The 19060-nt window shown below is 66.7% G+C and overlaps 1 protein-coding gene across 5 annotated transcripts in view; it reads left to right on the plus strand.

Moving 5' to 3' along the window:
* AGAP3 (ArfGAP with GTPase domain, ankyrin repeat and PH domain 3) overlaps positions 1-19060 on the plus strand; it is a 51070-nt gene that overhangs the window by 29531 nt on the left and 2479 nt on the right. For 3 of the 5 annotated variants that reach the window (XM_045837741.1, XM_045837743.1, XM_045837739.1), the window contains exons 9-14: positions 165-257; positions 5345-5449; positions 11565-11733; positions 15280-15378; positions 17053-17190; positions 18904-19058. In XM_045837741.1, coding sequence (XP_045693697.1) covers positions 165-257; positions 5345-5449; positions 11565-11733; positions 15280-15378; positions 17053-17190; positions 18904-19058 — 759 coding nt within the window. The remainder of the gene's footprint in view (positions 1-164; positions 258-5344; positions 5450-11564; positions 11734-15279; positions 15379-17052; positions 17191-18903; positions 19059-19060) is intronic. The other 2 variants (XM_045837742.1, XM_045837740.1) reach the window with 1 other exon arrangement.

Raw genomic sequence — 19060 nt, forward strand, 5'->3', positions numbered from 1 at the left:
TCTCGGTCTCAGTTCCTTCCCGGTCCCGCCGCCCCGGCCCCGCCCCGCTGCTAGGGCCCGTCCAGGCCGAGGGAGGGCGGGTGGGCTGGGGGTTCCAGGTGGGCAGCTTGTCCCCCACCGCCGACCCCGGGCCCCTGTAATGGGCCTCTTCTTTTCTCTTCCAGTCTCGGAAGGGTGCCGACTTGGACCGGGAGAAGAAGGCCGCCGAGTGCAAGGTGGACAGCATCGGCAGTGGCCGGGCCATCCCCATTAAACAGGTCAGCACCCCCTTCCCCTGCTGCTGGAGGCGAGCCGGTACGGCCCGGGAAATGCTAGAGGGTGGTTCTTTTCCGGGCCTCTGTGACAGGGGTCCTGGTGGCAGAGGCGGACAGCTCTCCTGTCGGGCCTGAGGTTCTGCTAAGGAGGAGGAGACCCCGTGGAGGGTGGTCAGAGTGGTTACTTGCCCGTGTAACAGGCTGGCGACCCGAGCAGCCCGCGCTCCCGGCTTTGCCTGTACTGCACCTCCACCACCAGGGGGCAGCAGAGAGCCACCCGCTGGCCTCCCGCGCTCTGGGCTGGTGGTCCTGGAGTCGGGTGACCTGGAGGGCAGGGTCTGCTGTCTCTGCCAGAAGGCCGCTGGGTCTGGGCTCTCCGGCCCGGAAAAGGAAGAGAATTTGCTAGAATACCCTGAGTGCGCACTGAGGGGCAGACTGAGGGCTGGTCTTCCCCTGGGTTTTGTGGCAGCCTTATCCCTGGGAGCCTCTCTTCTTCGTGTGTAAAGAAAAAACTTGATCGAGGAGTCTCTCCCTGATTCCCTCCCGAGTCACACTGCATGGCAGGGCCGGCTGCTGGCGCCTTGGGTGCTCCCAGGCCCCCTGACGTGGGTGCCCTTGCTGGGGGAGACACTGACGGGTGGGGGCGCCCCTGTGCAGAGGTGGTGGTGTGCCGGGCCGGGCTCCAGAGCTGCTGGCTGGACGAGGCCAAGCCGGGAGGTGTCCCTCCGGAGCTTGGGCAGGAGGCTGTGTGGGGGCTGAGGTGCCCGCGAGGTTGGGGCGGTGGCCCGGCGGTCAGTCTGCTGCGCCCACGGGATGCTGGGCTTGGCAAAGACCTCCTCCGGAGCCGGGGGGTGGAGATGTCGTGTCTACGGGGCTGTGTCAGGTTCTGACCATGCAGGAGGCCGGCAGGGCCAGCGCCGCAGAGCTCCGTGTGGCCCGGGCCCCGCTGTGGTCAGGCTGGGGCCCATGAGCAGTGTGACCGGAGCTCATTGGCGAAGGGCCATGTAGAATGGACAGCCCAGCATATGTATCAGGTCCCGGGGGGCAGAACGGGGACACGGCGTGTGGCTCTCTGTCCCTTGTCTCTGCGTCCGCCCTCCCTGAGAAGTCACCGCACTCGCGTCTGGCAGGGTCAGCTCTGGTTGGGCCAGTGTGCGGGGAGGCCGGGCGGGAGGCCTGAGCGCGGCCGCGGCGGGGGCAGCCGGTCAGTCTCCTGCTGGTTCCCACAGACCTGTTGATTGATGTGTGATCGCCCGTCTCCGGGGCTGTGCAAACCCACCGCCTCCTGGCGGGGTGGGGCCGGGGCGGCAGCCGCCAGGTGGGCGGTGTGGATGTGCTCACAGAGGACTGCCTCTCCCTGCCTGGAGGACAGGTGTTTCCTGCATGTGTGCACGCACGTAAACCTTTAATAACAAGGGCGTCCCCAAGCCCTTCCTGTCTGGGGTAGAGGTGCCCGGTCATGTATCCGGGTGATGTATCTGTTGCCTGGGCCTCCATGTGGATGGAAGCAGGAGCCGTGGGGTGGGAGCGGAAGCCCGGTGCACGGGCACCTGCGGCTCTGGGCTGGGCCAGGGGTGGTCAGCGAGGTCGCCTGGGTGCTGCAGGCCCCTAACCCTCAGGGCCCCTGAGTATGCTGGGAAGGATGCTGCAGGTAGAAGCTCAGTGCAGACCTGGGCCCTGGGCCTGCCTGCCCACTGTAGGCAGGAACCTCAGACAGGGCGGAACACCAAGGGGTCACCCAGGGGCACTGGGGGGCATGCCTGCCTTTGGGGTGAAGGCGTCTCCCAGCCCATGGCCATTCCCTCTGGTCCCACCGCCCTCTGCCCAGGGCCGGCCACCCTTCTCCCGCCCGGTGTCCCGTTCTGCCGGCGCCGCTCCTTCCCCTCCCCCCTGCTCCTGCTGGGAGTGGAGATTGCATTTCAGTTGCCATTTGCATTCCCAATCAATCCGGACTCCGCAATTAAGCCGGCTGGCGGAGCTGCGAGGGAGGCGGCGGCGGGAACGGGTCCTCTGGGGGCTGTCGCCTCCGCACCGCTCCCATTCCGCCCCAGATTGCTTCCTGCTCCGCCGTGCGCAGCCGGCCGGCCGGGGAGGGAGCGGGAACCCCCGGAGCTCCGTCTCCCTCCTTGGAACGCGCGGTGCGCGCGGGGCTCGGGCGGGCGGGCCCTGGTGGCCCAGCCGGGCCTCCATCCGCCCTGGCGCCCTGCGGCCAGGGGGCGCGGGGTGGGCGGGGGCAGGGGCAGCTCCGCCCGGCGTTCCTCCCACGCTCAGGTTGCCGGCTGATCGGCGCCTCACGGCCCTCCCCGCTAACCCCAGCCCAGGTGAAGAGGGCGGGCTTGGGCGGGAAAGCGCTCCGCTCCCCGCCCGCCTCCTCCCGGTGTGCTGCTCGGAGGGGGCAGGACGGCCCTCCGTGAGACCACCCTCCGCATATGTCGGGGACACTGAGGCCCAGTCCCGGACACGACTTGTTGGATGTTAAGGGCTAGTTGGTGGCAGAAGGGGCAGCTGAGCTGGGCTTCCCTTTCTCCTGGCGGAGTCCGGGCGGGACCCAGGAGGGCGGGCCTGGTGAGTCTCAGGGTTTGAGAATGGAGGCCACTGTGGAATCTCCCAGGGAGGGGGACGTGGGGGGCAGGTGCGGAGCTGCAGGGGAGCGGAGGCCATTTCCTGGCCCTCCTGGGGGGCACCAGGGGCGTACTCGGGCCTCGCTCAGGGGAGGGGGCCCAGGCACCCACTCTTGGAGTACCAGGGACCCCAGGCACCCACTCCTGGCCGGTGAGGGGTGGGTGCCACACCCAGGACCCATCACCCCGGCTCCCGCACAGGCTGTGTTCCAGCTACCCTGTCGCAGCCTAAGGGTCCCTGTAACGCCGTGTGTCTTCAGAAGCCCCTTGTGGTGGTAGAGTCTCTCAGGCTGAGGGGGGCCCAGGACATGGACCTGCCCTCAGAATGACAGTCCCCACACCCAATCTCACACGGGGGGGGGGGCAGCAGCAGGAGGAGGGGAGGGAGGAGGGGAGGGAGAAGGGGTGGCAAGAATGTGAACGCTGTCGGAAAGTGGGAGGCTGGCTGGCTGGCTGGCGTGGAGGCCCTTCCCGCCACCTGGGCGCCTGCTTGGGGGGAGAGATCAGGCAGGAAGTCTCCGATCACCTGTTGGCCGATCTCCTCGCTCCGAGCCTCCTTTCGGACTCGGAACTCGGAGGGGAGGGGTGGTGGGATCTGGGGCCACCCCCACCTCAGGGCACGGCCATCGCTGGGGGGACCACCCACTGTCTCACCCCCGAACCTCTCTGTTTCTCATAACTTACTGATTTTTAGAGAGAGACACACGTCATTTTGTTCCACTTATCCATGCATTCATTGGCTGGGTCCTGTGTGTGCTCTGACCGGGGATTGAACCCACGATGCTGGCATATCAGGACAGCGCTCTAACCCACTGAGCTACCTGGCTGGGGCATGAATGTGTTTTTGTTTTTTTGTTTTTTTTAATTTTCAGTTACAGCTGAAATTCAATAGTCAGGGCCCGGCACAAATAACACCTCTTCTTATTACAAAATGGTAAGTATGTGATTCTGTGATGTAACAGTATCACACTCGGGCACACCATGGGACATTTTAGGAGGTGAAGTGTTCACGTTGCTGTCCATCTCACGCAAGACACTCACGTACCCCACCAGCCACACTCAGGCAGGCCTCCTGCCGGACCCTGTGTGACTTTCAGGTGGGTCGCACGGTGGTTAGACAGTTATATACCTCACAAATGTATTCCCAGCATCTCCTGGACACCGTGCATCATTATAACATTACTGACTATACTTCCTGTGCTACAGTTTTACATCTCTGCGACTATCTTTGTTAACCACTCCACCTTTTTCATCCATTCCCTCCAACATCCACCCACCTGGTGGGCACTAATTTGTTCTCTGTATCTTTGTAAGTTTGTTAGTTTATTTTTTTTAAAGATTTTACTTGTTTGTAGAAAGAGGGGAAGGGAGGGGAAAAGAGAGGGAAACGTCCATGTGTGAGAAATGACTGGTTGCCTCTCGCACACCCCCAGCCGGGGACCTGGCCCATCAACCCAGGCATGTGCCCTGGCTGGGAATCGAACTGGCAACCTTTCAGTGTATAGGCTGACTCGCAATCTACTGTGCTACACCAGCCAGGGCTGTTTGTTTACTGTCTTTTGTTAGATTCCCCGTGTAAGCGAAATCCTCACACCTGAGTCTCTTAATCCCTGCTCTGCGGTCTCAGGGCAGGGCCCGCCCTCCCTGGAGGAGAAGCCGCCACAGTGTCTGTCTCCTCCTTTTTGACACTCACCGGGATGGGCTCAGGGTGCTTCCCTGCTCTCCCAGCCGATGCCAGCCCTCATCCGTCCCTGTTTGTCCCCAGTGTCCCTGTGTGGCTGTCCCCGAGCAGGAGTTTTGTCCAGGCACCTGCAGGAGCGTGGCCTCTTCTCAGCCCTCCCGAGTGAGGGTGCAGGGGGCACACGGGGGTGATGCGGTCCTGCGGGGTCTGCCACCTGTACACCATCGTGGCCGTCCTTGTCCCCACGACTGCAGCTCCTGTGCTCACCCAAGCTCTCTCTCTCGCACGGCCTGTTGTCTGAGAGAGCGAGCCAGAGGCCGGCGAGGGTGTCTTCGGGGGCTGTCCCTGGGCGTGGGCGCCTTTCGTCTTCTGTCTTTCCGCCGTCCCGGCTGGCCGCTCCCCAGCCCGTCCACCACCAGGTGTTCCCTGGGTGTGCGCCGTGTCCCAGGCGTAGTCACGGTGCCGAGGGCGTCAGCGGAGGAAGCACACCACAGGCCTTGCTCTCGTGAGCTCTAGCCCGCCCCCAGGCGGCACGGGAAGTCCGGTCGCCAGACTCGGTGGCTGGGGACCCCCGCAGCCTGCCTTGTGGGAGTCGGGCGTCCTGGGGTTGGCGAGGGGGTTTTCTGCCCCAGTCCAGGGCCACTGTTGGCGGGTAGGAGGCCAGGGCCCTCCTGAGGCCTCTGTGCGCCCGGACAGGCCCGGGCGGGAGGAAGGGCAGGGGAGACAGCCCCCCTGGAGGGGTGGCCCTGGGGGCAGGCACCTGTCCCTGACCCAGCCTCCGTCCCCAGGGCATCCTGCTGAAGCGGAGCGGCAAGTCCCTGAACAAGGAGTGGAAGAAGAAGTACGTGACGCTCTGTGACAACGGGCTGCTCACCTACCACCCCAGCCTGCACGTGAGTCTGGCCGGGGGCCGGCCTGGGGGGTGTAGCGGAGGGGCTGACCCTGGGACCGCGGGGAAGCCGGCCTTCGTGAGCTCCAGGGGACTCTCACGCGAGCCGGGAAGGACCTCACGTTGGTGGTCTGGGACCCGCACGGACCCCAGGACCCCAAGACCCGGCCCCGGGCTGAAGGCCACACTCAAGCTCTGACCGGGGCCGAGTCTGCGGAAGAGAACTCCCCCGCGGGGACGGTGACCCGGGCCAGGCTGGTGCGGGCAGTCGGGCTCCGCGCCCCACACCCTGCTTGTTTGAGGGGCTGAGTGGGCCCCGTCTACACAGAACGGCTGAAGCGGGGGGCTGCTGGTGGGAACCAGGTGTTTTCAGGGGAGTCACACGAGTGGGGGCACCCTGGGCCCGGGGTGCCGCCGGGTCCCTGGAGAGTGGTATGGGGACCGGGACGGGTCCCCTGGGGAGGAGGAGAGTGGGGTGGCGGCGTGCGTGGGCGCCTGGCCTCCGGCCGGGGCGGGGTGGGGGTTTGCGGTGGTTGCGGAGTGAGGCTCCCCGACCCTTCCTCCTCCCCCTCCCCTCGCTGCGTGGCTCCAGCACACAGCTGTCACCAGAATCCATCTCTGTCACCACCCCACTGTGGGGCTAATGAGTTCTCCTGTGAAGCCCCTCAAGCACAGCACGTGGGCCAGCCCCACCCCCGGCCCAGAGGCCCAGGGCCGGCCTCAGAGGGCCCCTGGGCTGCCTCTGAATCCACGCGAGGCGCCGAGGAGGGCCCGGCCGAGAGGTGCTGGGGTCCGCGGCCCTGGCCAGAACCGGGTCCCGGGAGGGCCACCCAGACCGTCCCGCTGAGCTCACGTGGGGGAAGCCGGGCCCGGGGAGAGCCGGCAGGCAGCCACTTCCAGCCCGGCCAGCGCCCAGCTTGGCCCGTATTGGGTTCCTCGGGCACGGGCCCCGCTTCCCCGTGGCCTAGGGGACTGTACTGGTTGGACGGTCTGCTCCTGGCCCCCCTTGTCGCACAGGGTGGGAGCTGGTGCTGGGATACCTGGCGGTTAGAGGAGGGGCCCCACTCGGGCGACCTTGGACACTCCGTACGAAGGCTCCCCCGCCCGTGCTGTCCTCTCCCCGACTCGGGCCCCCACCTGACACTCGGACCTGGCCCCGCAGCTGAGGCCGTGACCCCACGCAGGGCCGCAGGTTCCCAGGAAAAGCGCCGACATGGAGGCGCAGGCGTCCCACAGTCGGGGGCAGCCTGTGGGTCCAGAGTCTCTCCCAGAGAGGCGTCGGAACCGCGGGACTCCCCAGCCGAGAAGGGTCCCAAGGGCCCTGCACCCGCGCCGGCTGGGGCTGAGCCCCGCCCCCGGGCAGGACGCACGTGCTGTCTGCACAGACACCATCTTGCCCGCTGGGCTGGAACCGGCGTTTCCGAAGCATCTAGTTTCCCCCACTGTGTGCGGGGTTGGGGGGCCCTTAGCCTTTCCCCTTAGCTTCGTTCCTTCTGCGTCATGCTGCTGGAGGGGGGTGCCGCGCTCCGCCCTCTGTTCTTGTCCCCAGGCCCCAGACTGTGGGGAAGGCCAGGGTGAGGGGCGGGCGGGGGGGGGGTGGTCTCAGACACAGGAGGAAGCGCAGCCCTGGGTTTGGGTCTGGGTTGGGAGGGAGGGTGCAGGCCGGACGGGGTGCTGTGTTTCCATCAACGCAGCACGCCGCGGAGCCAGTCAACAAAGACTGGGCCGTCCAAGTCACCCAGCCGGCGGCTGACCTAAGACTTGGGCCCGAGACTTTGGCTCTGAGCGTTCCCTGGGCTTCTCCGCGCTCGCCAGGAGCGCCTCGCTTCGGGGCTGGCCGAGAAAGCCGCTGGGCAGTTAGCCTCAGGGCGGGCACTGCCCAGCCTTCCCGCCGCACGAGGAGGCGGGCCAGGCTGGGTGCCTGGGCTCCTGCGAGCCTCTGGGTCCCTTCCAGCACGGCGCTCGCTGACCTGCCTGTCACTCCGGGTGTTCGGGGGCCTGGGACGGGCTCACGGGTGGCCCCGCCGGCTCGGGTCCCAGCCGTGCCCGCTCCTTGGGGAGCTTGGGCTCCCCGTCCGTCAGCCCTTCACTGCCTGCCCTTTGGCTCTGGGGTCAGAGTGCATGCCTTCCCACACACCGGATGCCAGGAGGAGCCGGCACACGCAGACGGGGGTGCAGGCACCCGCGCCCTGCAGATGCTTCTCGGCTCATTCGGAGGACATGGGTCAGGTCTGATCTGCGGCGGTGGAGGAGGCCACAGGAGGGCCACCCCGGGGCCCCCGCGTGCGGCTGTGTGCACGGGGCTGAGCTGGCTCCTAGCAGCGGCTGCTCCGCTCCGGCCGCCCCGGCCGCCCCACCTGCTTCTTGACTTCCTCCCTTGCTTGCCGCCGGGCTCGTGTGTTGCCGACTGACCTGCCTCCCTCTCTCCTTTTCCAGCGCGAGCAAGCTTCTTGCTTGCCCTCGCGTGGTGAGCAGGCACGCCGCCTCCCGGTGAGCCGCCCCTTTGGGGTGCCGTGTGCTGGGAGGACTCTTGGGAACTCCAGCGGTGTGCACGGAGCTCTCGGCCTAGCTGGCCCCCGTCCAGGGTGGCTCCGGCCTGAGACTCAGCTGCTGGTGACTCAGCTGCCAGGGGCGGTCGGCTGGGCCGGAGGGGCCCGCGGAGGGGCCTGCGGAGGAAGGGCTGGTGGGCCAGCCTCGCGCCTCGTGCTCGGTTCTCGCCTGGCCCAAGAGAGCCCGCCGCAGTCTCCCCCATTTTGCAGCCAGCGGAGCCATTCACACAATCACCTTCTGTTAATTCTATCTGCAACATCAATTAAATTGTTTGTAGAAACTAATTGAATGTGGCTTAATCACACATCTTAATAGCTTTCCACGCTCTGAACTCGTTGTTAATTCCAGTAATAAAACGAGATGAGAACGCTGGCTGGGTAATTAGCGAGGAGGCTGGGGAAGAAATTGCTGTTTGATGGTGGGTAATAAAGGCAGCCGTGGTGACCGCTCTCCTGAGCAGCCGCCGCCGCCGCCGCCGCCGCGCTCCCCGTTCTGCTGACGGAGGGAAACGCCGCGGCTCCGTCCCTGCTGCTGCCGCTCGCGCTCCTCGCCTCTCTCCTCGGGGCTGGACTCCGTCTCCTGGCGGGGTGGCCCTGGAGCTGGCCTGGCACCGGGCACAGGGCAGGACCCGTCCCTGCCCTCCTGCCAGGGTCTGGCTCCTTGGCCCCGAGTGCGGTCCCTCTGGGCAGCTCTTGGCGCAGGGTCAGCTTTGCCTGCTGCCTCCCAGCCCAAGCGTCCCAGGGCTGCCGCGGGCCCCGAGAACCGTGGCAGCTGCTGCGACCTCCTTGTGAACTAGAGCAGCCCGAGTCCCTCCCCGAGGAGAGGGGCTGCGGTCCTGGCTTTGGCCCCGCCAGCTGTTGGGGGTTGTTCGGAGCGGCCAATCCGGGACGCGGTTGTGCGCGGGGACCCGAGATGAGCGTGCGCGGGGACCCGAGATGAGCGTGCGCGGGGACCCGAGATGAGCGTGCGCGGGGACTCAGGGTGGGCGTGCGCGGGGACTCAGGGTGGGCGTGCGCGGGGACTCAGGGTGGGCGTGTGCCGCAGCCGAGTCCGGGGGACGCTGGGGCCGAGACAGCGAGGTCACACGTGGGACGCTGGGCTGGGGGCGGGACCGGGTGGGGTGGGCGGAGTGCGTGGGAGAAGGGGCAGAGGTGACGGGCACCGGGGTGCGGGGGCCGGGCAGCAGCAGGGCTCCTGGGCTGGTTTCCGTCCCGGCACTATGGGAAGGCGAGGCGCTGGGGACAGAGGCCTGGCTGCTCTCAGCAGAGTTGGGTGCGAGAGGTGTCAAAGGGGTGCTCCTGTGGGCGGAGACTGCTCAGGGCCATCCGAGTGACATCGCTCCCCGGTGCTGAGGCAGGAAGCAGACACCCTCGGGGCAGCGTGTACCGGAGGCCAGGCCCTGGGCGCCGTCCCTCACAGCGGTCTGGGTGGTGGCAGGAGAGGGTGTGTCCCTCTCAGGGGACACACACTCCCGGGAGCTCTTCTCCCGTGGCTGGCCGGGCCCTCGGTCCTTCTGGAGGGAGGCCCATCCGCCCTGCGGGTGTCAGCTGCTTGGAGAACACAAGGCCACCACAGGCACAGCCAGGCCTCCCGGGAGCTGGGCTTGGGTGGTAGGGCCGTTGTGCCGGCCTCGGTGGTACCCCTTCCTCCCCGTGGGCCTCCCACGGGTCCCCATCCCTGGTGACACCCAGCCTAACGAGGACGGGCAGGAGTGGGGCTGCCGCTGGCTGCTGTTTTCTGCTTCTCGCTCCCCCTCTCAGCCTGCTGGCCCCGTGGGGAGGGAGGGGAGGGAGGGGCCGGAGCTGCCTGGGGCTCACCTGGCAGATGTCCTCAGTCTGCAGGGACCGGCCGACCCCTTCCACCAGGCATCCTCTCGGTCGTTCCCAGAGTGATGGTGGCAGCACGTCCATCTGCTTCCTAAGCAGAGGGCACGGCCCCTCTGCCCTGGAGCCAACAGGTGTGGCGGCAGGGGCATGCCAGGGTGACGGGCAGTCCAGTAGTGCCCCAAGGTGGGCGCAGGCAGTGGGGCTCGGCCTGGGAGGACACGGAGGCTACATCTGAGACGCCGCCGTGCTGCTCAGGGACGCCCCCCGGATGCAAGACGTCGCACGGGGGGCTCTCCAGCACCGAGGAGACGATTCGGCGCCTAACCCGTGGGATCCTGCGGGCCCGGCTCCTGCCCCCAGGGACCCCAGCAGGGAGGGCTTCAGGGGAGAACGGAGTTTGCAGTCCGGGAGGGGAGCCCCGTGCAATGGGGAAAGCCGGGCGGGGGAGACCCAGGGGCAGGGTCATGGCTGTGCAGCTCCCCTGGCCATGCCCCTGCTCAGGCCAGACTGGCAACAGCGGGACAGCGGGGTCAAAGCACCCGGTGCCCCCCACTCTGGGTCTCTCCAGTGCTGGCCGGGAGGGAGGCAGGGCGGGAGAGGTCGGCCTTCGGTGCACAGCCCCACAGGCCAGAGGGGCCTGGGCCTGGGCCTGGCTCCCCCGCCTTCTGCCCGTGGGACCTGGGGCGGCCTAAGCTGTGAAAGCCTCAGTTTCGTCACCTGTGGAGTGGGTGGTGTGGAGGGCACGCGTGTGAGGTGACGTGTGGGACAGAGACACGCAGCCGCGGTGCAGTGCCCGCCTGGCTCCAGGTGGGAAGGGGGCGTGCTGGCGGTGATGGCGGTGTCACTGCTGGTGGTGGACAGGCCACCCTTACCCACTGGCGTCTCTGACGCTGTAAGGCCCGTCTCGTAATCAATCCCTCAGAACCGCAGAAGGAACCAGAGGCTCCCCTGTAACTGCTGAACGAACGCTTAGCGCTAGGCTCTGTTCTGAGGACTGGGGGCTGTCCTGGGCTCTCCGTGCTGCGGCGGTGGGGCCGTGCTCCTGCAGACGGGCTGACGTGCCTAGGGGCCAGCTGCCCAGGGCCCAGGGAGCCCAGCCGCCCACGCCCCGTGGAGTCGGTCGCCTCCTCTCTGCTGCTCGGGCCCTCTCTGCCTGAGTCCCGTCCTGGTCCAGTATGCATCCAGTGTGGTGCGTCCTGGGCCACCCCCCCAAGGGAGGCCCGAGCCCCACTCAGCTCCTGGCTCCAGACCCTTCTCTTTTCCCAGACTCTGCCCGCCCCTGGCCCAGTGCCCCCGGGCTGCGTGTGGTCAGCGTGCAGATCTGGGTATAATCCGGATCTGGGGGTACTCTGTGGGCCTCACAGTCCCGCTCTTAAACTGGAGCTCTCTGCCCTGGCTGGGGTGGCTCAGCGGATTGAGCGCTGGCCTCCGAACCAAACGGTCGCTGCCGGTTCGGTTCCCAGTCAGGGCACACGCCTGGGTTGTGGGCCAGGTCCCCAGTGGGGGGCGTGTGAGAGGCAACCACACACTGATGTTTCTCTCCTCTTGCTTCCTCCCTTCCCCTCCCTAAACATAAATAATAGAAGAAAGTCTTTGAACTTGAGCGTCCCCTCCCTACGGCGTCCCGGGCGGCTGGGCAGAGACAGACCGGGGCGTCAGGAGGGCCGGTGGGTGCTAGAGACGGGGGACCACCGAGGGGGACCTGTCCTAACGCACCGTCTGTCCCACCCGCACGGCCCGCAGGACTACATGCAGAACGTCCACGGCAAGGAGATCGACCTGCTGCGGACCACGGTGAAGGTGCCGGGGAAGCGCCTGCCCCGAGCCACGCCCGCCACGGCCCCCGGCACCAGCCCCCGGGCCAACGGGCTGGCCTCCGAGCGGAGCAGCGCGCAGCTGGGCGGGGGCACAGGTGAGGGGGCTGTGGGGGCGGGGGCGGGCACGTGGAGGGCATTGCCTCTTCCCTGGAACGCTGGGGACCGCTGCGGCGACGCCCGGGCGAGGCGTGTGGGGTCCCAACCTGCCAGCCACCCGGCCTGGGCCTCAGCGGCTCGGCCGAACACGCCGGCGGGAGTGCTGCCCCGTGGCGTTGGGGGCCGCGGCCGGTGCACAGCCCCGCTGATGATGGCTGGAGGTCAGAACGGGGCCAGGCGGCCTCATGCTGACAGGTGGCATCAGCCAGCAGTCCCGGGACCGTCTCTCGAGGCCGGTGACGGTGAGGGCAGGACCCCGTGCGCACGTGGTTGGTGTCTTGGCCCGGCGTGCCGTGTGGGGATGGAGAGGCTGGAAGGGGACAGGGCGGCCGGTGGCCTACCTGGCGTGTGTCCTCCCTCCGTCGCCGTGAGAGGTGGGGTCTTTGCTCAGAGAGCAGTGGATGTGGCGGGAAGCCGGCGGCCCGGCAGATGCCACCACGCGGCCAGCAGGCCGGAGAGGAGAGCTAGAGCCCCAGGCAGTCTGAGCTGCAGGCCGGGGCAGCTTGTCCTCGGCCAGCCCTTCCTCTTCCGAGAGACGGTGGGCTCAGGGGAGAGGCACGGTGCTCCCCTCGGGCCTCCCGGGCTCGGAGCCACGTTGCCCTTGGAGGGGTGGCTGTCCCTCCCAGGCCCAGGGCCCCAGGCCCGCCGTGGCTTCCGGACCCTTCCCCCCAAGACTTCATGTCCCTGTTGTTGTCCTCGATGACCAGGTGCGGTTTCCCCTGACCCAGAAACAGCTGCGTGGACACTGCCCTGCCCTCCCGGGTGCTGCCACTGTGCCCTGCCCCGGGGGTCGGCTCTCAGCACGGGGGCAGGCTGCTCCTGCTGGTCACAGTGGACGTTCGGTGGACAGGGGCTGGGCACTTAGTCCCTAGAACGGATGGGACAGGCCCCAGGGAAACACCCACTCAAAATGCCGACAGGCCCGGCACCGAGAAACTGGAGAGGATGGAAGGTGGGCGGGGCGAGGGCCCTGAGCCAGGCACCTGCCCTGGGGGGGTTGTTTCCAGCTAGAGGCACTGGGAGAGGTGGGGGGGGGCGGGCACTGACATCCGCGAGTGAGGGGAGCCAGGTACAGGGCAGTCTATGCCACGCCCCATTTCCCCACTCTGTGGAGTCGAGATCATCGCCCCCGTTTTATGGGTGGGGAAACAGGGCTCAGGGAGGTGACATAACTGGTCTGGAAAAGCTGCGTCCTGTCCTCCCCCACCCTGAGCTGAGAAGGCAGCCCTTGAGCTGCACAGAGGGCGGCCCTGGTGGGCACTGGAGGAAAGGGTGCTGCGGCCAGAAAGATACGGGCACCCGTCAGGGCGGGTGCCTCCCGTCCCTCGGGGGTGCGCCAGGGGAGGGTGTGGCGTGGTGGCAACCCTGGGAGGCCACGCACAGCCCCTGTGCTGTGCCTGGAGGGTGGCTCGGGGCCGCTGTGCGACCCCTGGCACGTAGGGCAGGGGCTGGAGGCCGGCCAGGGCCCCGAGAACTCTCCCAGCGCCGCTCGGGGACGATGGGGGTCAGCCTCCCGTCTGGCGTGGGGTTTCCTACATCCCACGGGGGACGCCGGGGGGTGGAGGGGGACCCGTGCCCCAAGCGGGAACCTTTCTTGGAGGCAGGCAGCGCGAGAGGCTGGACCGTTGCTGCAGAGAGAGAGGGAGACAGTAAGGCCCTCTGTCCAGTCTCATTCCCGGGCCCGCAGCCCTCACCTGGGGGGCAGGAGTGGCCCCCGGAGGAGGGAGGCACACGCCTCACACCCGCCCGCCCGCCCGCATCATCACCAGCGCCCACGCACCCTGGCCGGCGTGCCCTCCGCCGTGCGCCGACACCGGCCTCGTGCACACTCACACATGTCTCCTGCTCACCGGGCGATGTTAACATCTCATTATCTTTGTTACTGTAATTACATTATCCGCTGCTTTATGCAGAATTATCCTCCGAGGACTAATTGATGGCTCCATGTTTAATTCATTAATCATTAGCATCAAATTCGACAATTACAGTGCACACTGATTGTGGGATTGCAGGCGTAATGAGGGGAGAATTAACAAAGAAAAGGGAGAGTACTTCTCCTCCCTGGGGTTTTGGGTTGGGGGCTTGGTGAGGAAGGTGGGCCTGTGCTCTTTGGGTGGGGCCGGGGCCGAGGGAGTAGGGTTGGGGACCTGGGGGTGGAGGGGAGAAGCAAGGTGTCTGAGCGGTTAGGGACGAGCTGCCCTCCACAGGGTTCCCCGACCCTGGGAAAGGCTGTCTGCGGGGACCTGAGGCCAGAGAGGGACGGGGGCGGGGCTCTGAAGGCCCGTGGCCTAGAGGGGCCTGGCTGCAGTCTCAATGCCACATGTGTGTTACTAAGCACCTACTGTGTGCCTGGTCCTGCCTTGGTGTGACCACGAATACAAGAGAAACACGAAATGCGCCCTCCACCTTTCAGTGGTGTGCAGCCCCCAGAGGATCGGGGGGCGGGGGGGGGCCTGGCCTGTTCCCGTACCTTCTCGTGGCTTCAGTGCGGGGCTCCGCGCCCCTGGGCTTCCGGAAATGCAGCCGGTGTGCTCGCAGGGCTGGTTGGAAACGCAGTGTTTGCAGCTTGCTCTCTTCAGCTTCGTCCAGGGCAGGGCGCGGGCGCCCAGAGTCTCCGCCTCTTCACTGCCCTCCAGCCCCTGGCCAGGGCCTCCGCTTTCGGTCAGACACCTCAGGTGCAGGCTACCTGTCCTGAGACCTCCCATGGACACTGCCTCCCGGCTCAGCCCCACCCTGTCTCAGGGGGACTAAGGCGAGAGGGCGGCATTGGCCCTTTAAGTGCTATGGGCCATGGGGGCCCCTGGCCGCCCCCACGGCCTCCCCACGGCCTCCGCACTAGCACTCGGTGCCTGGGGAGGAGGCAGGAGGCTCTGCAGGGGCTCACGGCCTGGCCTGCCCGGCGTGGCGCTCCTGGAGCCCGCGGTTCCCCTCGGCTCTGCCGCTCTTCCCTGATGGGAAACGAAAGATTAATTTTTTCCAGCCCAACAGGATAATTACTAATACTAATTAGACATAATTACTGGAATTTGATACACTTATTTCTCGTCAGAGTGGCAGCAAATCTGAGGCAAAGCGAGTGCCTGTGTGGACGAGAAGGTGGGGTGCAGGGTCCCGAGCAGAAGGGCCGGGGGCCGGGGATGATGGCCCGAGGAGGGGCTGTGCAGTGACGGGGGTATCGGTACCACTCCCCCCACACTCCTGGGTCCCAGAGAGGGGACGGACACGTGCACCTTCGTGTGCATGCAGAGGGGAGGGGTGTGGCGTCTGGGAACGCCTGCCCCCTAGGGCGGGGAGGGCCCGCGTGAGGCCTCTGGTTCTCCCACAGCCTGTCCTGGTGCCTGGGACTGCAGCCCCCCTCCCCCCCCTTTTCTGGTCAGCCTCCTGTTGGCATGTCTCAAGCTGTGCCCGCAGCCCTGTGTTCTGGAAAGCCTATAGGCGCCCCCCCGCCCGTGGCCTCCCCTCCAGCCTGACCCTTCCCCCCCCAGGCGCCCCCCACTCGGCCAGCCGCCCCGAGGGGCTGCACCAGCGCTCCTGCTCCGTTTCCAGCGCGGACCAGTGGAATGAGGCGGCTGCCTGGCCCGCAGGTACGCAGGGCGGCGCCCGGGGCTGGAAGGCGGCCACGCAGGGTTTTCGGCCTGGGCGGCTGCGATTGGACGGTGCGATTGGCCTGGGGGAGGGGCCCGGCGGAGCCCTGGGGGCTGGCGCGGGGGCTCTAATGTTCCTCCAGCCTCCGCTCGTGCTTCCATCCCTCGGTCCCTTGTCAGCGGCCGGGCGCTAGAGACCCTCCCTCTGCAGCTTCTCTGCCCGCCCGCCCGCCACTGTCCCCAGGCGGCGCTGGTGGTGGCTCCCGCATCTCCATCAGCCCCCTGCGCAGCCAGCTCATCAGCCTCACCGCAGGGGGACGGGGAAGCGGGGCTGAGTAGGGAGGTCGAAGGCTGGGGGCTCTAAACACGTTCCGAAGGCGGTGGCGGCAACTCGCCCGCAGGGAGAGGGGTCCCAGCAGACAGGCTCCAGGGGGCGGTCTGCAGAGGCCGTGTCCGCACCCCTGCGGGCCTCTCCCCTCGGCGGGTCGAGGCCCCGCCCTGTCTAAAACCACGGCCTTCTCTCCCCCCTCCCACCCTTCTCTCTCCCCGGCTCTCCTTCATTTTCTCTCCCCTTTGTCCATTTTTGCACCTTGCTCGCATCCCGACTCCCCCGCCCCTTACTCCCACTCCTGCCCCTTCGGCCGGTGCCGGCACGCGGTCCTGCGCATGCCCCTCTCCTCCCTCCTTACTCGCACCCGACCCCTGGCCCTTGGGCACAGGTCCTGGGAGTTCTGAAGGCTAAGAGGAAAGTGGGTGCGGCTCTGCCCTCCTTTCCTAAGTGAGGGCGTAAGCGGGGAGAGACCGCAGGGTTCTAGGAGCTGGGCTTCAGCATCCCAGGCAAACCTGCCCCTCCCACTGCCCCCCACTGGGCAGCAGTGCCTGGACATGAACTTTTCTTCCTCTATTCGTCTCCCAAAGGCCTTTCGCAGGGTCACCCAGGCCAGACTGCCCACCCCAAAGAAGTCCTGCGCCCCGCCCCACCCCCAGCCTGAGCTGTGACGCGGGCAGGTGCCGGGCACTCACTGCACAGGGAACCCGTCCAGCTCCTGACCCAAGTCCAGCCCCCCGGGGAGTGGGTGTACAGGGCTGGAGATCGGGGTCCGGGGCCCGCCCCAGGTCACCGCCCCTCGGGCCGTGCTGGCCCTGGCGGGGCCCCTCTGTTGAGTCTGGAAGGAGGCAGGCAGGGAGGGAGGGAGCGTGTCTGCCGCTAATGAAGTTTGACATTTAGTGGTGAGCGCTGGGTGGGGTGTGGGAGACGGGAGCTTGATTAGCGCGCTCTAATTGACAGTAATTAGGCAGCTCCCTGATTGTTTCTAATTCTGCTATTAATTGTGAGGAGCGGGGAGTGTGATTGAGGATAAATTTGGTGCGGAGCTTCTGGGGCTTCAGCTCCCCGCGAGTTGGTTCCCTGGGCCACCGTCTGCCCCTCTGGGCTGCAGGAGCCGGCGTCCCCCCTCTTCCTCCTCCTCCTCCTCCTCTTCCTCCTGCTCTGCCCCACCTTCCCGCACTCTCCTCTCCTCTCCCCACCTCCTCCCCCAGCGAGGCCGGCAGGCCCCGGGGCTGGGGCTGGGGCTGGGGCTGGCGGCAGAGGCTCCCCTAGGGGTGTTAGGCAGGACCTGCGCCCTGCCCCCACCCTCCTCTCTGCCCACACGTCTCCGCCTCTCCCCTCCCCAGCCAGTGGCTCAGCTGAGGTGCTCAGTTCCAGCCCCAAGCTGGAGCCCCCCCCATCTCCCCACTCCAACCGGAAGAAGCACCGGAGGAAAAAGAGCACCGGGACCCCCCGACCAGACGGCCCCAGCAGTGCTGCCGAAGGTTAGGGGGACCCAGAGGGAACCCGGGCACAGGAGGGGGCAGTGGGACTTGGGGACAGTGGCCTCAAAGCATTACATGAAGGGCTTTTAGAAACAGTTGTCAGTAAAAGTAGTTCCGCAACTTCTTTGGCAATCTAGACCCAGCGCCTTGGGAAAGCCCTCTTTCCCTGCCCAGCTCAAACCCTGCCCGCGACGAAGTGAGCTTGCTCCTTCTAGTCTCACAGAAGGTAAAGGCACAGAGGCGGCCCCTCCAGAGCTCTTCCCAGACTTGCGGGAGAGCAGGACTCTGTTTTCTGTGTCTCTTGTATCACCATTGAGTTTAATGGGTGCCGGGCACACAATAGGTGCTTCATTCGTGCGTACCGATGGGCCGAGCCTCCCCTCAGCCACCCGTAGGCCGAGGGGCTCCAGCTGCGTGCTCTCGCGTAGCCTCATCCATCCGAGCGCCGCTTCTCCGGTTTTCCCGCAAGTGTCTTCAGAACGTTCCTCTGCTCGGTGGTTGGAGTCTCTGGTGTGGACACCTAGTTGGTCACTGCTGTTCTGACTGTCAGGGTTACGGCTGCGGGAGGTGGGCGGAGGCCACCTCCGTGGGAAAGAGCCACCTTTCCCTGCCACCCTGTGATGCCGTGATACTCCGTGTTCTTGGCACGGGGTCCACCCGTCCCGGGGAACTGAGCCCCAAGTGATGGCGATGAGGTCATTCAGAGGCTGTGCTGAGAGCCAGGGGAGGTGGAACTGTGAGCCTGAGGAGGGAAGCGGTGCCAGTTTCCTCCTTCTGGGAGGGCAGTTCTGTTGAGGGCACCCTGAGGATGGGAGCCCAGTCGGGGGACTTCCGGGGGATGTCGGTGTCACTGGCGTGAGAGGCTGCCCTGGGTGGAACCCGGGGCTCAGGCCTGCCTCGGGCGCAGCCTTGGGCCTCCAACAGGTACCTGGGCTGTCTCCCCTGCGCCCACGGCACAGTCACACCGCTCATTAGGAGCCGCTCACCCGTGGGGCGGTGACCACTGGGAGTGGGAGTCCGGTGGCTGTCTTCTGGGGGAGCGGGGCTCGGGACGGCTTGACCACGGTGCCTGGGGCCCCAGCCCAGCCCACAGTGCTGCCACTGCAGAAGTCCCCAGGTGCCTCTCGGCTCACACACCCCAGTGCGTGGAGAAAACCTCTCCTCTCCCCATCCCTTGCCCTTCCCGCCTGTCTGTGCCAGGGTAGTGGGGGAGGGGCCCGGCTCCCAGGAGCCCCACGCTGACGCCGTCAGGAATATTGGGTTTAATGAGCTGCAAAATGAGGCGGCTGCAGCTGACATGTACGGATGGTGCCCACGCCCGCCTCCCCCACCCTCTCCCAGCATCGCCTCCTAGCACCCCATCGCATCCTCCAGGCTCTCAGCTCTTCTTGCTCCAGGAGGCTCCCTGGTTCCCAGGCCCAGGGCTGGCAGTGCCGGTGGCGCCGAAACCTCGCGCCCTGTCTGTCGTCCCTGAGGCTCCACAGGTGGTTAGGAACGGCAGGGCGAGGCCCCACGCTATCGCAGGGTCACTCCCTCCGCCCTTGCAAGTTGCCCTGGAGGGCGTGGCCCGGAGGCTGGTGTGGGGGAAGGAGGATGGGGGAAGGAGGATGGGTGCCAGGAAAGTGGGGGTGAGTGGAGCTGTGACAGTGGCGTGTCTGGGGGTGCCTGCCAAGGAGCCTGCGGTGACGGTGGCCGACGCTCTGTCCCCCACAGAGGCGGAGGAGTCCTTTGAGTTTGTGGTGGTGTCCCTCACCGGGCAGACGTGGCACTTCGAGGCCTCGACGGCAGAGGAGCGGGAGCTGTGGGTGCAGAGCGTGCAAGCCCAGATCCTCGCCAGCCTGCAGGGCTGCCGCAGCGCCAAGGACAAGGT

Source organism: Phyllostomus hastatus, unplaced genomic scaffold (genome assembly GCF_019186645.2).
Source record: "Phyllostomus hastatus isolate PE091 unplaced genomic scaffold, TTU_PhHast_1.1 phas_contig_244, whole genome shotgun sequence".
NCBI classification, from domain to species: Eukaryota; Metazoa; Chordata; class Mammalia; order Chiroptera; family Phyllostomidae; genus Phyllostomus; species Phyllostomus hastatus.